Source organism: Bos mutus, chromosome 11, assembly GCF_027580195.1.
Source record: "Bos mutus isolate GX-2022 chromosome 11, NWIPB_WYAK_1.1, whole genome shotgun sequence".
Lineage (NCBI taxonomy): Eukaryota > Metazoa > Chordata > Mammalia > Artiodactyla > Bovidae > Bos > Bos mutus.
The window spans coordinates 4,069,904-4,088,360 of record NC_091627.1 but is presented as its reverse complement, the minus strand read 5'-3'; the positions used below and the strand labels follow the sequence as shown (position 1 = coordinate 4,088,360).

Here is an 18,457-nt window from a genome sequence, read left to right as displayed (position 1 = left end):
ATATACCCATTTGAATGCAGAGTTCCAAAGAATAGCAAGGAGGGATAAGAAAGCCTTCCTCAGCAATCAGTGCAAAGAAATAGAGGAAAACAATAGAATGGGAAAGACTAAAGATCCTTCAAGAAAATTAGAGATACCAACGGAACATTTCATGAAAAGATGGGCTCAATAAAGGACAGAAATGGTAGGGACCTAACAGAAGCAGAAGATATTAAGAAAAGGTGGCAAGAATACACAGAAGAACTGTACAAAAAAGATCTTCACGACCCAGATAATCACAATGATGTGATCACTCATCTAGAGCCAGACATCCTGGAATGTGAAGTCAAGTGGGCCTTAGGAAGCATCACTATGAACAAAGTTAGTGGAGGTGATGGAATTCCAGTGGAGCTATTTCAAATCCTGAAGGATGATGCTGTGAAAGTGCTGCACTCAATATGCCAGCAAATTTGGAAAATTCAGCAGTGACCACAGGACTGGAAAAGGTCAGTTTTCATTCCAATCCCAAAGAAAGGCAATGCCAAAGAATGCTCAAACTACCGCACAATTGCACTCATCTCACATGCTAGTAAAGTAATGTTCAAAATTCTCCAAGCCAGGCTTCAGCAATGCATGAACCATAAACTTCCAGATGTTCAAGCTGGTTTTAGAAAAGGCAGAGGAACCAGAGATCAAATTGCCAACATCCGCTGGATCATCGAAAAAGCAAGACAGTTCCAGAAAAACATCTATGCCAAACCCTTTGACTGTGTGGATCACAATAAACTGTGGAAAATTCTTCAAGAGATGGGAATACCAGACCACCTGACCTGCTTCTTGAGAAACCTGTAAGCAGGTCAGGAAGCAACAGTTAGAACTGGACATGGAACAACAGACTGGTTCCAAATAGGAAAAGGAGTACGTCAAGGCTGTATATTGTCACTTATTTAACTTCTATGCAGAGTACATCATGAGAAATGCTGGGCTGGAAGAAGAACAAGCTGGAATCAAGACTGCCGGGAGAAATATCAATCACCTCAGATATGCAGATGACACCACCCTTATGGCAGAAAGCGAAGAGGAACTAAAAAGCTTCTTGAGGAAAGTGAAAGAGTTGGCTTAAAGCTCAACATTCAGAAAATGAAGATCATGGCATCCGGTCCCATCACTTCATGGGAAATAGATGGGGAAACAGTGTCAGACTTTATTTTTCTGGGCTCCAAAATCACTGCAGATGGTGATTGCAGCCATGAAATTAAAAGACGCTTACTCCTTGGAAGGAAAGTTATGACCAACCTAGACAGCATATTCAAAAGCAGAGACATTACTTTGCCAACAAAGGTCTGTCTAGTCAAGGCTATGGTTTTTCCAGTGGTCATATATGGATGTGAAACTTGTACTATAAAGAAAGCTGAGCACCAAAGAATTGATGCTTTGAACTGTGGTGTTGGAGAAGATTCTTGAGAGTCCCTTGGACTGCAAGGAGATCCAACCAGTCCATTCTAAAGGAGATCAGTCCTGAGTGTTGGGAGGACCGATGTTGAAGCTGAAACTCCAATACTTTGGCTACCTGATGTGAAGAACTGACTCATTTGAAAAGACCCTGATGCTGGGAAAGATTGAGGGCAGGAGGAGAAGGGGATGACGGAGCATGAGATGGTTGGATGGCACCACTGACTCGATGGACATGGGTTTGGGTGGACTCTGGGAGTTGGTGATGGACAGACAGGCCTAGCGTGCTGTGGTTCATGGGGTTGCAAAGAGTCGGACACAACTAAGTTACTGAACTGAACTGAACATTCTGCAATGAAGAAATAAATTCATTCATTTTTGAAAAGCAAGCCCTCCAGAAACAATATGAAGAAAGGATTAGGAAGAAACCCTGGTCACTGTGGGAGATAGATTAGGGGCCAAAGAGGGAAAGGGTTTAATAATCCAAAGAACAGTGGAGGCCTGGTGGCCCAGTGGCTAAGACTCTGGGCTCCCAATGCAGGGGGCCTGGGTTCCATCCCTGGTCAGGGAACTAGTTTCCACTTGCTGGAACTAAGAGTGGGCACAATCAAAGACAAAACACATTAAAACAACAACAGCGGAGGTGACTATGGAGGTGACGGTGAGGTGTGGAATCTCTCTGGTGTTGAGCCTCTGCCAGACTTCGTGAACCCCCTGCCTCACTTCTTGGCTCCCCTGGCCCTACAGACATGGTCTCAAGCACCAGGCACTCTTGGACTCCAAGAACTCGGCTGCCCCTAAAGGAAAGGCAATGGGTCCCTGACATGTAGCGCCCACCTGCTTTCAATAATCCCGATACAAAGCACTAATTTCTCTTTTTTTAATATATTTGGTGGTCACTTCAAAGAGCATTACATTAGACCAAAAAAAAAAAGGGAAAAAGGCAACATTAACAGAGAACCCTGGCGGGTTGTGATTGCATCTTTTTCCCCGAACACTGCTCCCTGCCTCCTCTCTGTGCTCTGAATTACCCATCCAGTCCCTGCGTAGCTAAATAATAATAATTACCATACAAATGAATATGCATATAAGCAAGAAAGCCTGTTTATTTTGGATGAGGGTTTGTTTTGTTTCTCAACAAACAGAGCACATAATTAGGCGCCTTACCTCTTCCTCTTGAAATTCTGTCTCCACTGGGAAGAGATGAAAAAGGTACTGGATGCCCCTGGAAGCTCAGAAGAAATTTTAAAACAAATTAAAGGAGATATTTCTTTACTTGGCAGGTAACAATGGCCTGGACATGATCGGAATCAGAATGTCAGGCTAGAAGGAGCTCTAGAGCGCAAGTCTGAGCCCAGTGGAGACACAGAGGCGGACGAAGGTGAGGTACTCGCTGGAGAGACACAGCCGAGGGATGATCAGACAAGAACAGAGGGGCCAAAAACATCTTGGTTCAGGGGCTGACTGTGGGGACGCTGGGCAAGACCCTGAAAGCCTTAAGATGCTGCATCCCTAAAACATGGACGATGACAGCCCCGCCTCTACTGGGCTGCTGCACAGATTAAACAAGGTCATGAACACGGCCCTCAGTCCTAGACCCCCAGTCAGTGGTCACCATCAACAGTGTAATAAGCACAGCCTGTCTGCACCGTGTCCTCACGGTGAGGCGCAGGGGACCAGGCGCCAGACCGGCCTCCCAAGCCTTTGTTTGGAGTCCAGACAACAACTGCCACCATTACCAAAACAGCAATGATAATGATAGTTATCTTCCACCTATTATATCTTTTTGCCTTTTCATACTGTTCGTGGGGTTCTCGCTGCAACAACTGGACTGATTTGCCATTCCCTCCTCCAGTGGGCCACTTTTTCCAGAACTCCTCACTATGACCTGTCTGTCCCGGGTAGCCCTGCATGGCGTGGCTCAGGGATTCACTGAGTTACACAAGCCTCTTTGCCACGACAATGCTGTGATCCTGAATATTCATGTGAGGGACTGAGGCGGAAGCTGCAGGTCCAATACTTTGGCCACCTGATGCGAAGAGCTGACTCCCTGGAAAAGAGCCTGATGCTGGGAAAGGTTGAGGGCAGGAGGAGAAGGGCCAACAGAGGATGAGATGGGTGGATGGCATCACCGACTCGATGGACATGAATCTGAGCAAACTCCGGGAGACACTGAAGGAACAGGGAAGCCTGGCGTGCTGCAGTCCATGGGGTCGCAAAGAGTGGGACAAGACTTAGCGAGTGAACAACAAGAACGATAATTAATAAGACAAATAGTTTTAATTCAACCAAGTGTTCAACATAATGCACAATAGAGTCGTATAGTACAACATAAATAGTAGTAGTATCACTTATGATATGATTAATTAATAATAGTCATAAGTGTTCTGACCACTTTGATAACGATGTAGCTGCTGGGGAGGACTTGAGATGCCTGGTCTCATGCTTTGTCCACGCTGCAGCTGTGCAGCCAGGCTTGCATAAGCTCAAGAAAGGCTTATAGGAGTTAAATGTATGTTTAGAGACTATTCTAGATCACCAAGGGCAAGTGGGATGCCCAGCTAAAATCACAGAGTGCCATCGTGTTTTCCCCAGAAACAATGACTCGGTAACTTACAGAGATGAAAAAAGCTTTACACAGACAATCATATGATTGTCTGGCTCCCGTGTCTGGACTGTGGCTGGATCTTTGTGTCACGGGTTCCAGGGGGTTTAACTCACCAGTGAGACTCACCCAACCATCCAACCTCCTGATTCCACGCCTCTGAAGTCTAGGCTGAACGCTTACACCCTGGAAACAGTCACTTAGATAAGTAACTTTCACAAATTAAGACTTTTGAATGTTTTGAGGTTGGGAAGGCTGGCGTCTCTGGGGGTCACTCGGCGTCCAGATCCCCGGCCTTCCGGTCAGTCGGTTCAAGGTCGTCGACAGCATGACAGTGGCTGCTCCCTCTCTTTCCTTCCTCCCAGCACGCCTCCCCCCGCCCTTGGCCTTCTGCACAGCTCAGGGGTCTGGGCTGCGGAGGGTCCCCCAGGGGCCTCCCTCCCTTCTCCTAGACACACCTCTCTTCTGGGTGTCTGCTGGGCCCTCTTTCCGGAAGCGTGTCCTCCCAGGCACCCATCTCTAGCTAACATCCAACCTCACGGCTCGTCTGCTTTGTCATCTGTCTCCCCACAGCTAGAGTCTGTGCTCCTTGAGGGCAGGCCTTTCACTCTTTGGCTCACAGTCTTGGCATTTGGTGCACACGGGAATAAGTGGATGAACAAACAAGTGCCCGTAGGAAACTCCAGCACCAACCACGGAGCCACGTCCACCGGGACTTCAGTTCGGCAGGGGTGTAGCTGTGGCTCCCGAGCAAGTCCCAGGAACTGGGGCAGGAACTGAAGGCGTGCTCCCCGCCCATGTGTTCATGGCCACAGCCAGTCAGGCAGATATTCTGCTGCCAGGGGCTTTTGGCACGTGGAATCTGCTGATCGGCCACGCTGTGTCCAGATGTGCTTTTATTTTATTTGTTTTGGTCATGGTGCATGGTATATAGGCTCCTAGTTCCCTGACCAGGCGTCGAATTCAAGCATCCTGGAATGCTTTCATACATTGGAAGCGTGGAGACTTAACCACTGGGCCACCAGGACAGCCCCCCAGCTAGGCTTTTAAATAGCCCTCATGGACGTAAATTGGTGCAACCATTGTGGAAAACAATATGGAGGCTTCTCAAAAAACTAAAACTAGAAGTACTAAGTGACCCAGTATTTCCACTCCTGGATATGCATCCAAAAAACCCCCAAACACTAATTTGAAAAGATGCGTACACCCCAAAGCTGATAGCAGCATTATTTACAATTGCAAAGACAGGTAAACAATCTAAGTGTCCCTCCACAGATGAGTGGATAAAGAAGATACGGTGCGTGTATGCAATGCAATATCACTCAGCCATAAAAAAGAGAGAAATCTGCAGCAACATGAATGACTTGGAGGGCATTATGCTAAGTGAAATAAGTCAGACAGAGAAAGACAAATTCTGTATCATATCACTTATGCTGCTGCTGCTGCCAAGTCGCTTCCGTCGTGTCCAACTCTGTGCGACCCCACAGACGGGGCCCACCAGGCTCCCCAGTCCCTGGGATTCTCCAGGCAAGAACACTGGAGTGGGTTGCCATTTCCTTCTCCAATGCATGAAAGTGAAAAGTGAAAGTGAAATCACTCAGTCGTGTCCGACTCTTAGCGACCCCATGGACTGCAGCCTACCAGGCTCCTCCATCCATGGGATTTTCTAGGCAAGAGCATTGGAGTGGGGTGCCACCACCTTCTCCGTGATATCACTTATATGTGGAGTCTAAAAAAATGTAACAAACTAGTGAACGTAACGATGAAGAAACTGAGAACAAACTAGTGGTTACCACTGGGAAGAGAGGAGGGGAGAGGGACAAGACAGGGTAGGGGATAAGGAGGCACAAACAATCATTTATAAAATAAGCTACACAAGATACATTGTACAGCATAGTCAGTCAGTCAGTCAGTCAGTTCAGTCGCTCAGTCGTGTCCGACTCTGCAACCCCATGAACTGCAGCACGCCAGGCCTCCCTGTCCATCACCAACTCCCAGAGTTCCTCAAACTCACATCCATTGAGTCGGTGATGCCATCCAACCATCTCACCCTCTGTCATCCCCTTCTCCTCCTGCCCTCAATCTTTCAGGGTCTTTTCAAATGAGTCAGTTCTTCGCATGAGGTGGCCAAAGTACTGGAGTTTCAGCTTCAACATCAGTCCTTCCAATGAACACCCAGGACTGATCTCCTTTAGGATGGACTGGTTGGATCTCCTTGCAGTCCAAGGGACTCTCAAGAGTCTTCTCCAACACCACAGTTCAAAAGCATCAATTCTTCAGCATTCAGCTTTCTTTATAGTCCAACTCTCACATTCATACATGACCACTGGAAAAACCATAGCCTTGACTAGACGGACTTTGTTGGCAAAAATGTCTCTGATTTTTAATATGCTATCTAGGTTGGTCATAACTTTCCTTCCAAGGAGTAAGCATCTTTTAATTTCATGGCTGCAGTCACCATCTGCAGTGATTTTGGAGCCCAGAAAAATAAAGTCTGACACTGTTTCCACTGTTTCCCCATCTATTTACCATAAAGTGATGGGACCAAATGCCATGATCTTAGTTTTCTGAATGTTGGGCTTTAAGCCAACTTTTTCACACTCCTCTTTCACTTTCATCAAGAGGCTCTTTAGTTCTTCACTTTCTGCCACAAGGGTGGTGTCATCTGCATATCTAAGGTTATTGATATTTCTCCTAGCAATCTTGATTCCAGTTTGTGCTTCTTCCAGCTCAGTGTTTCTCATGATGTACTCTGCATATAAGTTAAATAAGCAGGGTGACAATATACAGCCTTGACATACTCCTTTTCCTATTTGGAATCAGTCTGTTGTTCCATGTCCAGTTCTAACTGTTGCTTCCTGACCTGCATATAGGTTTCTCAAGAGGCAGGTCAGATGGTCTGGTATTCCCGTCTCTTTCAGAATTTTCCACAGTTTATTATGATCCACACAGTCAAAGGCTTTGGCATAGTCAATAAGGTAGAAATAGATGTTTTTCTGGAACTGTCTTGCTTTTTTGATGATCCAGCGGATGTTGGCAATTTGATCTCTGGTTCCTCTGCCTTTTCTAAAACTCCCCTGGGCCTGTGTTTGTGGCCCCATCACAAGCCTTCTCAGTCAAACTTGCTTTGGTCACGTGAGACTCTGTCTCCAGTGACAGGTGGTGGGCCCAGGGGACCACCAAGCTCATGGGGGACTGAGGAGGAAGATGTGCTGGGGAAGGGGGTAGGGTCCCAGCGGGAAGGACAATGCAATCTCTGCGGTGGGCGCTCAACTAGAGTGGGTGGAATCAAGCCGGGGGACTTGGGAGCTGGGTCACAACGAGGGAACTTGGTTACCATGAAAGTCTATGGTTAAGTGGGCTTTCTCCTAATATTGCTGGAAGGTGGAAGTTTGCTTTTTACTTAGAACTGAAGAGACAGAGCAGAAGTGTTTTTATCATCATGTTAAAGTACGAGTTAGGACACGGATTGGCAAACTACAGCCTGCTGCCTGTTTTTATAAATAAAGTTTTATTGGAACAAACCATACCCTTTCATTTGTATATCATATATGGCTGCTTTCACATGACATCAGAGTTGAGTAATTGCAACAGAGACTATATGGTCTGCAAAGGCTAAAATATTTACTTATCTGGCCTGTGTCTTCCCCCTGATGTAGACTGGCCTCCGATCTCTGGGCACCTGCCTATTCCTGGGCGGTGGAAGACCACCCACTCACAGGGAACAGTTTGAAGTCAGAGGAAATCCGCCTGTTCAGACCAGACTTTGAAACTCAAACTGCAGGTAACTTGCGGCTGTCTCGTGATTTAGACCCACAAGGCCGAGGACCATGCAGAGCAAGGCTGTGAAACTGCCACTCCTTCACCAGTGCCCCGGGAGGAGCCCAGTGTCTTAGCAGACGTGGGCCTCGCCATCACTTAAGCAGTGTGTGCACATGTGTGCCTGTGTGTACACAAGTGCATGCGTACGTCTTTTAAAAATACATGCACATATTTTAAAAAGCATACGGGTTCTGGTTCTGGGCAAGGAGGAGAAAACCATCCCCACCCTGTCACCTCCACTGACAGCAGCTATAACGCATGGATGGAATGCAAGGGGGCGCTCCTTGAGGACTCAGGAAGTATATTGTAATAGGGGAACTGGGGAAGAAGACCAGATTGCAAGATCCCACAAAACCAGTACCCCTGGCCTGGTCTCTCCAGGTGGCCTGAAACCTGAGTTGAGCCATAGGGAGGGACAGAGACGGGCCGGGAGCCCCTCTTTCTGGCTTGAGCAATACGAAAGGGGACTCCTGAGATGCAGAGAGAGTGGGGGAAACCTCCCTGTGCTTTCTTCTTTTCTGCTTCTTTGCTCCTGCCTTGAGGCCTTCCTGCTACAGTCACAGTGACCAGGGGGCTGCAGGGGCCTCAAACTCCATAGCACAGGGGCCCCCTCCTCTCCAGGCCCAGAGGACGCTGCAAAGCCCCACGAGTCTCCCCTCACTGTCCTCCTAGCCCTTGGCTCTGACAGAGCCCGGTAGATCAAGGCCCAGCTTTCTGACCGAGAGGCCAAATAAAGGAAAACCAGGGAACCGGAGGTCACCAGGAAGACAGCAGAGGGAGCACGCAGGAAAGCGATGACACGGTCGTTTATGGACTCCTGGTCACTTCCGAGCTGCACACACACAGGTCCAACCCCAGCCTTCCAGCCTCCCTGAGAAATCAGCCATAGCACAGACCAGTGCCCAGACCCCTCCGAGTGGCATCCACACGGCACAGAGCAGGAGAGACCCGCACAACGTCGAAAAGGCTTGAGAGCTGAGGTGGAAACCACAGCCCAGAGAAGGTGGCTAGAACTCGAGACTGGAGCCCAACTGGGCCAGTCATTTGCTAAGACAAAAATATCAATGTTTGCCATGGAATTCAAGCAGGACTCAGAGCCTCAGAGCAATATTTTGAACATCCAGGATACAAAATTACTAAGGACAGGGCTTCCCTGGTAGCTCAGTGGTAAAGAATCTGCCTGCTAATACAGGAGACACAGGTTTGACCCCTGGTCCAGGAGGATCCCACATGCCATGGGGCAGCTGGGTCTGGGAGCCAAAAGCACGAAGCCTGTGCTCTGGAGTCTGTTCACCACGGCAGGAGAAGTCACCACAGTGAGAAGGGCGTGAACCGCAGCTGGAGGGTGGCCTCCACTTGCTGCAAGTAGAGAAAAGCTCACGAAGCAGCAAGGACCCAGCCCAGCCATAAATAAATAAACAAAGAATTTTAAAAATTACTAAGCACAGGGAGAACCAGGAAAATTTCATCTCATGTGGGAAAAGATATCAGACACCACTACCAACATGATTCCAGTGTTAGAATTATCAGACAAGACATGAAAGCAGCTATTATTAAAACAAGTGCAACAACAGAGCTCCAAGTAAATGAATGGACACATTGTAAGTCTCAGCCAAGAAACTGAAGGAAGAGAGAAGAACCAACTGGAGTTTTCAGAACTGAAAAATACAATAATCAAAATTTAAAACTCAGTGGATGAGCTCAAGAGTAGAATTCAGATGAGAGAGAAGAGATTTAATGAGCCCGAAGCTAGTTCAATACAAATGATGAAATCATATCAACAGAGAGGAAAAAAAGAACAGAGCTTTAGTGAGGGAACATGAGGGAACACCAACAGTCTGACCTGACCTTCATGCCACTGGGGTCTCAGAAGGAGCCAGGAGAAAGAGAATGGTGTGGGAAATTATGTGGGGAAGACATGGCTGGAAACTTCCCAAGCTTGAAGAAAAACGTCAACCTACGAATTCAAGGAATTCAGCAAACCCTGCAAAGAATAGTCCTCCAAAATCCACACCCAGACGTATCATAGTTAAACTTCTGAAAGTTAAAGAAAACAATCTTTAAAGCAGCAAGAGAGAAAAGATGCATTATTTATAAGAGTTCTAATGACTATAGATTTTCACCAGAAACGACGGTGCTAAAATGGAACATTTATAAAGTGCTGAAAGAAAAAATTGGTGATCTAGGATTCTGAATCCAGGAAAAAATATCCTTCAGGAATGAAGGCAAAATAAAGACATTCTCAGGATCTCACTGACGGTTCAGTGGTTAAGACTCCGTGCTTCCACTGCAGGGGGCTGGGAACTAAAATTCCACACGCTGGGGGGCTCAGTCAAAAAATAAAAATAAATTTTAAAAAATGAATAAAGATGTTCTTAGATGAAAGAAAAGCCTACTCTAGAAGAATTGCTCAAAGAAGTTTTTCAGACAGAAAGGGACACTTGGAACATTAGGAATGGAGAACAAGAGAAATGGTAAATACCTGGATAAATACAACAAACGATTCTCTTGAGTTTTTAAAACATGTTTGATGACTGAGAGCAAAAATGGTAACATCTGCCTGAAGGGATCTTGGTGCATATAGATGCAATACACACGACAGCTACACTAAGAGGGAAGAGATCTACATTGTATGTTCTACCTGAAACGGTAAAACCGACTCGAAATAGACTGGAAATCTAAGTCTGTATATTGTAATCACCAGGTCATTCACTTAAAAAAGAAAAAAAGAGAGATATAGTAAAAAAAAAAAAAAAAAAAACAAGCAAAAAATTAAAATGGAATACTAAAAAAAAATTCCAACAATTGATAAATTGGATGAAGATGAAACATGTATTTTTTATGAACCGCAAGGTCACAATCCCTCGGCCCACCTGCCCACGCCCCAGGAGGGCAACCTCCACCAAGGGCCTCTCTGGGACCCCTGCGCTCTGACGTCATGGGGTCTGGCGGAAGAGGACTAGCCAGGGAGCAGGGGATGGAGTGAGCGTTGGGCCCCAGCTCTGCCTCTGCCCCCGCAGGTCCAGGCCCCCAGTCCTGCACAGCTTCGACCCTGTGGGCGATCCAGCTTATCCCTGCAGGGCCTGAAGGCTCCCCAGGCGCCTCCCTGTTGCTTTTCCTCCATCCCAGGTGAAGCCCACGTGCACAGTCTGACCTTCGCCAGACTTCAGAGCTGCACCCTTCTCTGCAGGTCATCTCTGCTCTGGGACATGAACACGCGGACCCGACCTCTGACCCTCCTTCATCTGGTGACAGAGCCCTGCTCCCTGGAGCCCCCCAGCCCCCACCACCCAGCTCCACACACAGCTTCTCACCCTCCTGACGCAGTCCTCTTCCTTCAGGCGCTCCTGCATCAGTCTGATGAGCAGCATGTCGGGTACCATCTAAAGGAAAGATGACACGGAATGAGGGCCTGCCCCCCCCCGACCCCCCGTGTGGGGCTCAAGGGGACACAGAGCTGTCAGGCCAGTGGGCTCTGCTAAGGCCCGAGGACCTGGCCCTGTGGCCATGAAGCTTCTCCAGATCCCTGACCAGGGCCCTGTGGCCTCTGTGAAGTCCAGGGCCAACCTGTGGCCCCAGGGTGGTCCAGACTCCTTGAGAGCCCCCCTATCCCACGCATGTGCATCCACCTCCACTCGCTTGCTTCTCCGGCACCCCGCCCCAGCCCAGATGCTCTCCCCCACCCCCACCTGGGTGACTCCTGGCTCCCCAAGTGCCGCTGCCTACAGGCAGCCCTCCCTGACTCTTCCCCGAGCTGGGCTGGGGGCTGCCATGATCCTCCATGGCAAACTCTGTTACTGTGCTAACCATGTGGACTTCCAGGGGCCTGTGCACACATCTGTCTCCCGAGAGAGCTTCAGAGTTCCTGGATGAAGGGGACTGAGTCTTCCTCTCTTTGGCCACCAGACACCAACGTGCAGGAGGGAGCCAGTCCTGCCCGTGTCTTCCCATCCCCACGTCCTGTGAAGCGGGCCCTGGTGTTCTGCGGTGTTTGTCCCACGGAGATGGGCCAACGCTAGAAAGGAGGGCTTTCTCCCTCGGAGAGCTGGCTGTGACGTGCTGACCCGCACCCCTTCCCGCCTGCACCAGCACAGCGTCAGGGGTGGAGGAAGCCCTGCTGACTGATGACCTAATGGCACATCATGGTCCTTAATCCACTCAGGAAGTAGTGCGCCTGCAGCAGCTTCCGCCGAGTGCGTGCTGGCTGCCAGGCTGCGGCCCACGTTTGCAGCTCCATGCAGTCGGTACTACTGTCATCCTCCTTCTACGGTTGGGGAAGTTGGGCCTCAGAGAGGTTAGGCCACCTCCCAGGGCTACACAGCCAGGTAGGAGCAGAGGTGGGGCCTGAACCTGATCAGGCAAGGCTCGGGGAGGATGGGCCAGTGCAGGGTGACGCTCAGAGCGGCCTTCCTTCCGTTTCCTCTCTTCTCAGCAGCCTCTCTCTTGGACCAGAACTGACGTCCCATTTTTCACAAGGTCTGTTCTTTCTAACAAAGCCTCCCACACCCCAGAGCCAATGCCCCTGGAAAACTCACTCCCGGGTGTCCCCATGACCCCGGTCACTAAAAGCTGGTGCTTCTCCCCAAACTCCCAAACACTGGGCCAGCCCCAGTGCGTACCTCCCAAGCTGCCTCAGGGCTGACTGGTCTCTGGGAGGGGCTGGACTTCTGCCAGGTGCAGGGGAGGGGCCTTGGGACCAGGGCCGGGGCACCCGGCTGTGGGGCAAGGGCCAGAGGAGACCTATCTTACGCACCCTGTGCCAAGCCGGGGACCCAGGCGGGACAGTGGGGACAAGCACCTTGCCCTGATTTCCCCGAGGATCCTTGGCAACATTTCAGTGATGCTGGAGAAAAGTCTGGATCTCTCATTCTAGACCCAGCGTTCAGAGTGACCAGAGCCTGCCTCGGGAACGCTACCGAGTCTGCCTGGAGTGCTGCAGGGACACCTGAAGGGACACAGCGCTGGGATGTCACAGAGCCACTGGGATGGGTCAGGGGACTGCGCGGGGCTGTTGGCTTACATGTGGACGTTAATAAGTGCCCGTGCACGTGGAGAACACGTCCACACCTCACTCTCATTGGGGCCTAGGAGCAAGGGTCAGGAAAACAGACGGCGCCCGGCCCCTTTAACCACTGACGTTTGCCATGTTTATCTGTGCGAGTGAACAGTTCAGTCAGTTTGCACACAAGAGCAATTCTGAGGTAATGAATGGGGTACTGGACGTGCAGAGAGGACCTTGGAGGTGAGGGGACAATCCTCTCAGGGGCTTGCAGTCTCCTGGATTCTCCAGGAGTGCCCTGACCTGCCATGTCCTTGAGCTGTTTGAATGGGTTCCCAACAAGAGCAGGCTGGGCTTGGGCAGATGGAGGTGGTGATGAAGGACGCCCCAGGAACCAGCCCACAGGGGAGGGTCAGGGGCCAGAGCGGGAGGGGGAGGAAGGTCGTGAGTAGTGATCCAGGAGGTTCTCTGGATTTGGGAGGACGTTCCCAGGGAGAACCTTGGGAGACCACTGGACTGGCTGGGGACTCAGATGCTCTCCATTTGGGCCTTGACCACCCACTGAGGACCCTGGCCAGCACCTTCAAAGCTTTGAGTCTCGCTTTCCGAGTCTGTAAATGAGATGCAGACAAAGTCCTTCAGCGTTGCCGTGAGGATTAAGTGAGGTGGGACATGTGGCTGCTGGTGTGTGTGTGGCCCCCAGCAAGGGCTCGGTGCTGTGGCAATCGTTACCCTGGGGTACCCTTAATAAACCCAGGACGTAAGTGAAATCATCAGGGGCAGGAACTTTGCTTTCCACTGGATCCAAAGCTGAGAGGATGTAAGAGCTGAAGCGGTAGCAACCACTTTGCAGGCACAAGGGGCGTATAAGGGAAGAAAACCAGCACAAGAGGAGAGAGACACCAGGTTTCTCAGCCCCAGAATGGCTTTTCCAGGATGTTGAATTAGAAGAGGAAGAGCAGGCCTTGAAAGTCATGGGGCCACTTCTACAAAGTGGACAGCAAAAGCAGGAGCAGGAGAGAGAATGAATGAATGAGTGACACATAGAGAAAAGAGCAGGCCAGAGGCTAGCCAACATCCAGCCCGTTTCAGTATCTCCTAAGACCTCTGTGTCCTTACATCTGCCCTGTCCTGCTTAAGCCAGCAGTTCTCAACCTGAACCCACATCCTGGAAGAGCTTGTTAACGCACAGATCACTGGCCCCGCCCCAGGGTTCTGACTCCACAGGTCTGGGGTGAGGCTGGGAATCTGCATTTTGAACAGGTTTTCAGGTGATGCTGAGGATACTGGTCCAGGGACCACACCTGGAGAACCACTGGCTTAAAAAAACTCCAGCATCCAAGAGCCCCACGGTACGTGGAAGAAGTTGCTGGAGAGGGACCTGTCCTGCTGGTGCCCATGTTGCCCCAACTAGAGCCCCCCCAGGCCTGGCGAGCGGAATGGGGAGGAGCACTGCCCCTCCCCTCCACGTGGTCCCTATCCTTTCCTGTCCCCGGGTGTCCCTGCCGACCCCAGAAACGGCGATTTCCACCCCATGATTCCTCCCCTTCCCTGCCATCACCCATTCAGGAGGCAGCATTCAAACAGGTTCTGGGACACGGGGGATGGGGGGGTGCAAGCCCATCAAAGAACACAGGTTGAAAGGCGACAGGTCCGGGTGGAGCGTGGTGCCCCCCACGGTCTGCACGGCGGGGGACAGGCTGGTGACTTTGAGCTCAGCCCCTCTCGGGTGCCCCCCACCGCTGCCTGCCTCAGTGCTGTCTCGGTACCAGCTTTGATGTGTCACGTCAGTGGCGGGGGCTTCCCGGGGGCCGCTGCTCGGAGCCCTGCCAAACTGTCTTTTCGACAATCAGGCTCCCTCCTTCCCGAGCTCTGCCACACTCTCCCACCCCAGTCCCCAAAGTGTGGCTTTTGGGGAGAATCAGGGACAAACTGGATGGAGCCCAGTGCAGGCCCTGCTGCTCACCGAGAAGGTCAGCACAGGTGCAGGCCCCCGGCCCTTGTCTCCCCATGCAGGGGCAACGCAACAGCCAGCTGGCCAGGCCCCTTGCCATAAAGGGCAGAATCAGCTGTGTGGCTCCAGTGTGGGCCTTTCTTCTCCTCCCAACACCCAGGCCCGGGACAGAACTGCTGGCTGGGAGCCTCGCAGGTGCTGCCCCTGTCCCGACGGGGCAGCCCTTGGTGTGGCTGCTCAAGCCCTGTCTGTCCCCGGGCACCTCACTGAACTTCTCAAGCCCGAGCTTCCTCCCCCCGGATGACAGGAGCCTGAGTCGTCTCACCACCAGGCCCCGCGCTCAGGGCCCCTGATGTCCCCACGTCACCCTTGGGCGGATGCTTGCTCAGGAGTTGTGGGTGTCCCGAGCGAGGGTATGAACTTCCGTCTGGAGCAGAGCGGGGAGGGGAAGGGTTGAGGCTCCTGGTCAGCCTGATGGCACCCCCTCGCCTCTGAAGGGGCTGCTTCTGGGGGAGGAAAGGCCTATACTTGGATTGGAACTCAATTAAGACTTGATCAGAGAATCCTTTAAAGACAACTCTCCTTTTCAAAGTTTCTGCCGCTTCTCGGGGCTGTCAGAACAGGTTTCCGTGGCAGAGACTCTCCTAGTTCAAGCTTCCGAAACAGTGACAGGAGATGGGGAGGCGGGGTGGGGAAGCAGGGGCCTGAGCTTTGAAGGGAGCTCACAGACCCCGGCACGGGGCAGCCGACAGCCTCACAGAGGGAGGGGGCCAGAAGGGAGACCCGAGGGTGGGAACAGCCAGCGAACTTGAAAGGAACCACAGTGACTGGTCCTCGGGTTCCTCTGCCCCCATCCTGGGCTGTAACTTCCTCCACCACCCCAAATCTTCCCAGAGGACCGTTCCGCACCACCTCCTCGAGGGGCAGACAGAGAAGGGCCGAGTGCACAGGGAGTAGCCAGGAGGCAGGTGGGATGGTGGGGTGGGGTCGGGGACGGGGACTAGACCACCCCAGAGGACTGGGAGCCAGGACTGAGGGGAGATCCTGGGAACCTCTGCAAGGGACCACACTCTGTGTGGGCATTGGCAGGCTGAGGGCACAAGTCCCATGATTTGGATGTTATTAAATGGTGATGGCACCTGGGCACTTGGGTGCATCAGGCTCCATCAGGCTCTTGATTTGTAAATGAGACTGAAGGGAGGAGCTAAACAGAACTAAAGTTAGGAATAACCCAGCTTTGGCACGTTCTGGCTGGGCTGGCCTTCAGAGTGTGGGTCGTTTCATCACACAACAAACACAGGCTGGTCTGCTCCTTATGCAAGAGTCGCGTTCCAAAAGAAACCTCGATTTAGCAATCACTGCGCTGTACACGGAGAAGGCAATGGCTCCCCACACCAGTACTCTTGCCAGAGGAGCCTGGAAGGCTGCAGTCCATGGGGTCGCTGAGGGTCGGACACGACTGAGCGACTTCACTTTCACTTTTCACTTTCATGCACTGGAGAAGGAAGTGGCAACCCACTCCAGTGTTCTTGCCTGGAGAATCCCAGGGACGGGGGAGCCTGGTGGGCTGCCGTCTATGGGGTCACACAGAGTCGGACACGACTGAAGTGACGCAGCAGCAGCAGCAGCAGTGCTGTGCAAGTAATGACTGCCATGAGAAAAGATGGGTGGTGTGTGGGGCGGGCTCCCAGCTGACCAGACGAGGATTCCCCAGGGAGGGTGACTGACTCCAGATGCCCGGCCCCACATCCAGAGATCCAGACTAAGGGAGTCCCACAGGTGCCAGGTGAGTAACCCGCTGCTCGGGTTGAGGACCTCTGGAGGGGGCAGTTTTACGTTTGCAAATATGCATGCTTCCTGCAGGGATTTCAATTAATAAAGCTTTTCTTTTTTCCCAGTAAAAATCTAAAATAATCAAGAGTGATCACATTCAGCTTCAGCTACCAAGAAATGTCCCTTCCCTGTGGAACCTCTTCACCTTCCGATCATGTCCTGTGTGATGAGAACCTAGCAAGACTTGACTCTTTTCTCCCAAACTCCCAGAGGGGCCAGGACCAGGCTGAGGCCCAGGAGCCCTGGACACAAGCCCAAGGCGGGGCTCAAGCTCGGGTCATACAGGTGTGGGGTTGGCACCTGGGCGGGCGCCGCCTTCAACTCGTACCCTGGGCTCCAGTTGGCCTGACGCTGGCTCCCTACCCAACGCCACCCCCCCGGGAGCCACCCCCTCTGAGCCTTTTGTGGTGTTTGTGACACTAACTCAGGTGGCAGGCTTGGAGACGGACCCAGAGGGAGCAGATGAGGACCAGAGACTCGACAAAGCAGGTGAGTTCACCGCAGAGCGCCAAGGTGGCTTTGGTCCTCGTGGAGAGGAGATGAGAGACACCTGCCCAGGGAGGTGAGAGACACCTGTTCCCAGTGCCCTGGGGCAGGGGTGGGCCAGTGGCAAGAACCGCGAGACACCCGCCTCCTCGGGGGAGTTTAACCCTGACTGGAGAAATACGGATAAGTTTTCTAAGCATGACAGTGTAGGGCTGTGTGTTTTTAATTTAAAGTGCCTTTACCTTTGGGGTGTGGAAACAAAGACCTCCTGAAAGAGGAAAGCCCAGTCCGCCCAGTGGCAGTCTGCGCCAGCGTCTGGCAGGCAGAGGACTGGGTGGCTTTACCGGCGCGCTGAGATGGGAGTCCTGTGTGCGTGGCTAGGGGAGTGGACTTGGCCTTCCGGTCACAAGCTGGAAGTGGGGACAAGGATTAGGGAAGCTGGCAGCTCACTTTGAAGCAAGTTCTGGCCATTTGGGACCGACTGTGACCGGGGTTGTTGCTGGGCTTCCTGGATTGAACCAGAGGCACAGGCTGACTTCCTTCCAGTCTAATAACTCTGAACCCGCTGGCTTCTGGGGCCAGTTACTGAAGACAGCAGGTTGGTTTCCTGGGCTGGTTGCTGTAGGCTGTGGGCCAGAGATCTCTTCTGATGTCTGGTCCAGCCATTGTATAATATATTCAGCCTCTCAGCAGATATAGACTAGCATACCCTCAGATGAAATGAAGTGCCATGCGGGTTTGCTTTCAAATGACCAGGAAGCAGGGGGCTGGGGCATCTCCATGGGTCGGGACTGCTATGAGCTGATGACACTGCCTGAAGCCAGATGATGGGTCCGTGGATGTTCTTACATGCTTCCTACTGCTTCTGGGTACCTTTACAACTTCTTGTAACAAAGCTAGAAACCACCCAACCATAGAGCTGTTTCCCATCCCTGGCTGCCTGGAACCCCCAGCCTCCTCAGCTACCCCTGCCTATGTGGGTCTTCTGCCAGATGCTGGGTTCTTCCACATCACTGCTTTTAGCACAACTCAGGTTGGCTCCACGGAGTCCCTAAACCTGGCTGCCTGTATGCTCAGAGCCACTTTTGGGGCTTAGCAGGTGCTCAGAGAACCCTCAGGAAATGAGTGAGTCCAGCGACCAACGACTGCGTGAAGGCTTCCTTGTCCTGCGGCCTGGGCTGGGTACCCTCAGTACCCCCTGCCCCAGTCGCTAGAAGCTCCCGGGGGCGAGGAGAAGGCGCTCATCTTTGGGTCTCCCGTGGCTTGGCAGGAGGGTGCTTGGCATACAGGAGGCAATTGGGAAGTGTTTCAGCCACCACTTGGAAAT

At 51.7% G+C, this 18,457-nt stretch overlaps 1 protein-coding gene across 3 annotated transcripts in view; it reads right to left on the bottom strand.

Annotated features, from left to right (window-relative positions):
* The window catches only part of AK8 (adenylate kinase 8), a 138,983-nt gene that overhangs the window by 103,266 nt on the left and 17,260 nt on the right, over positions 1-18,457 (bottom strand). For all 3 annotated transcript variants that reach the window (XM_005902740.3, XM_070378772.1, XM_070378774.1), the window contains one exon: positions 11,173-11,241. In XM_005902740.3, coding sequence (XP_005902802.2) covers positions 11,173-11,241 — 69 coding nt within the window. The remainder of the gene's footprint in view (positions 1-11,172; positions 11,242-18,457) is intronic.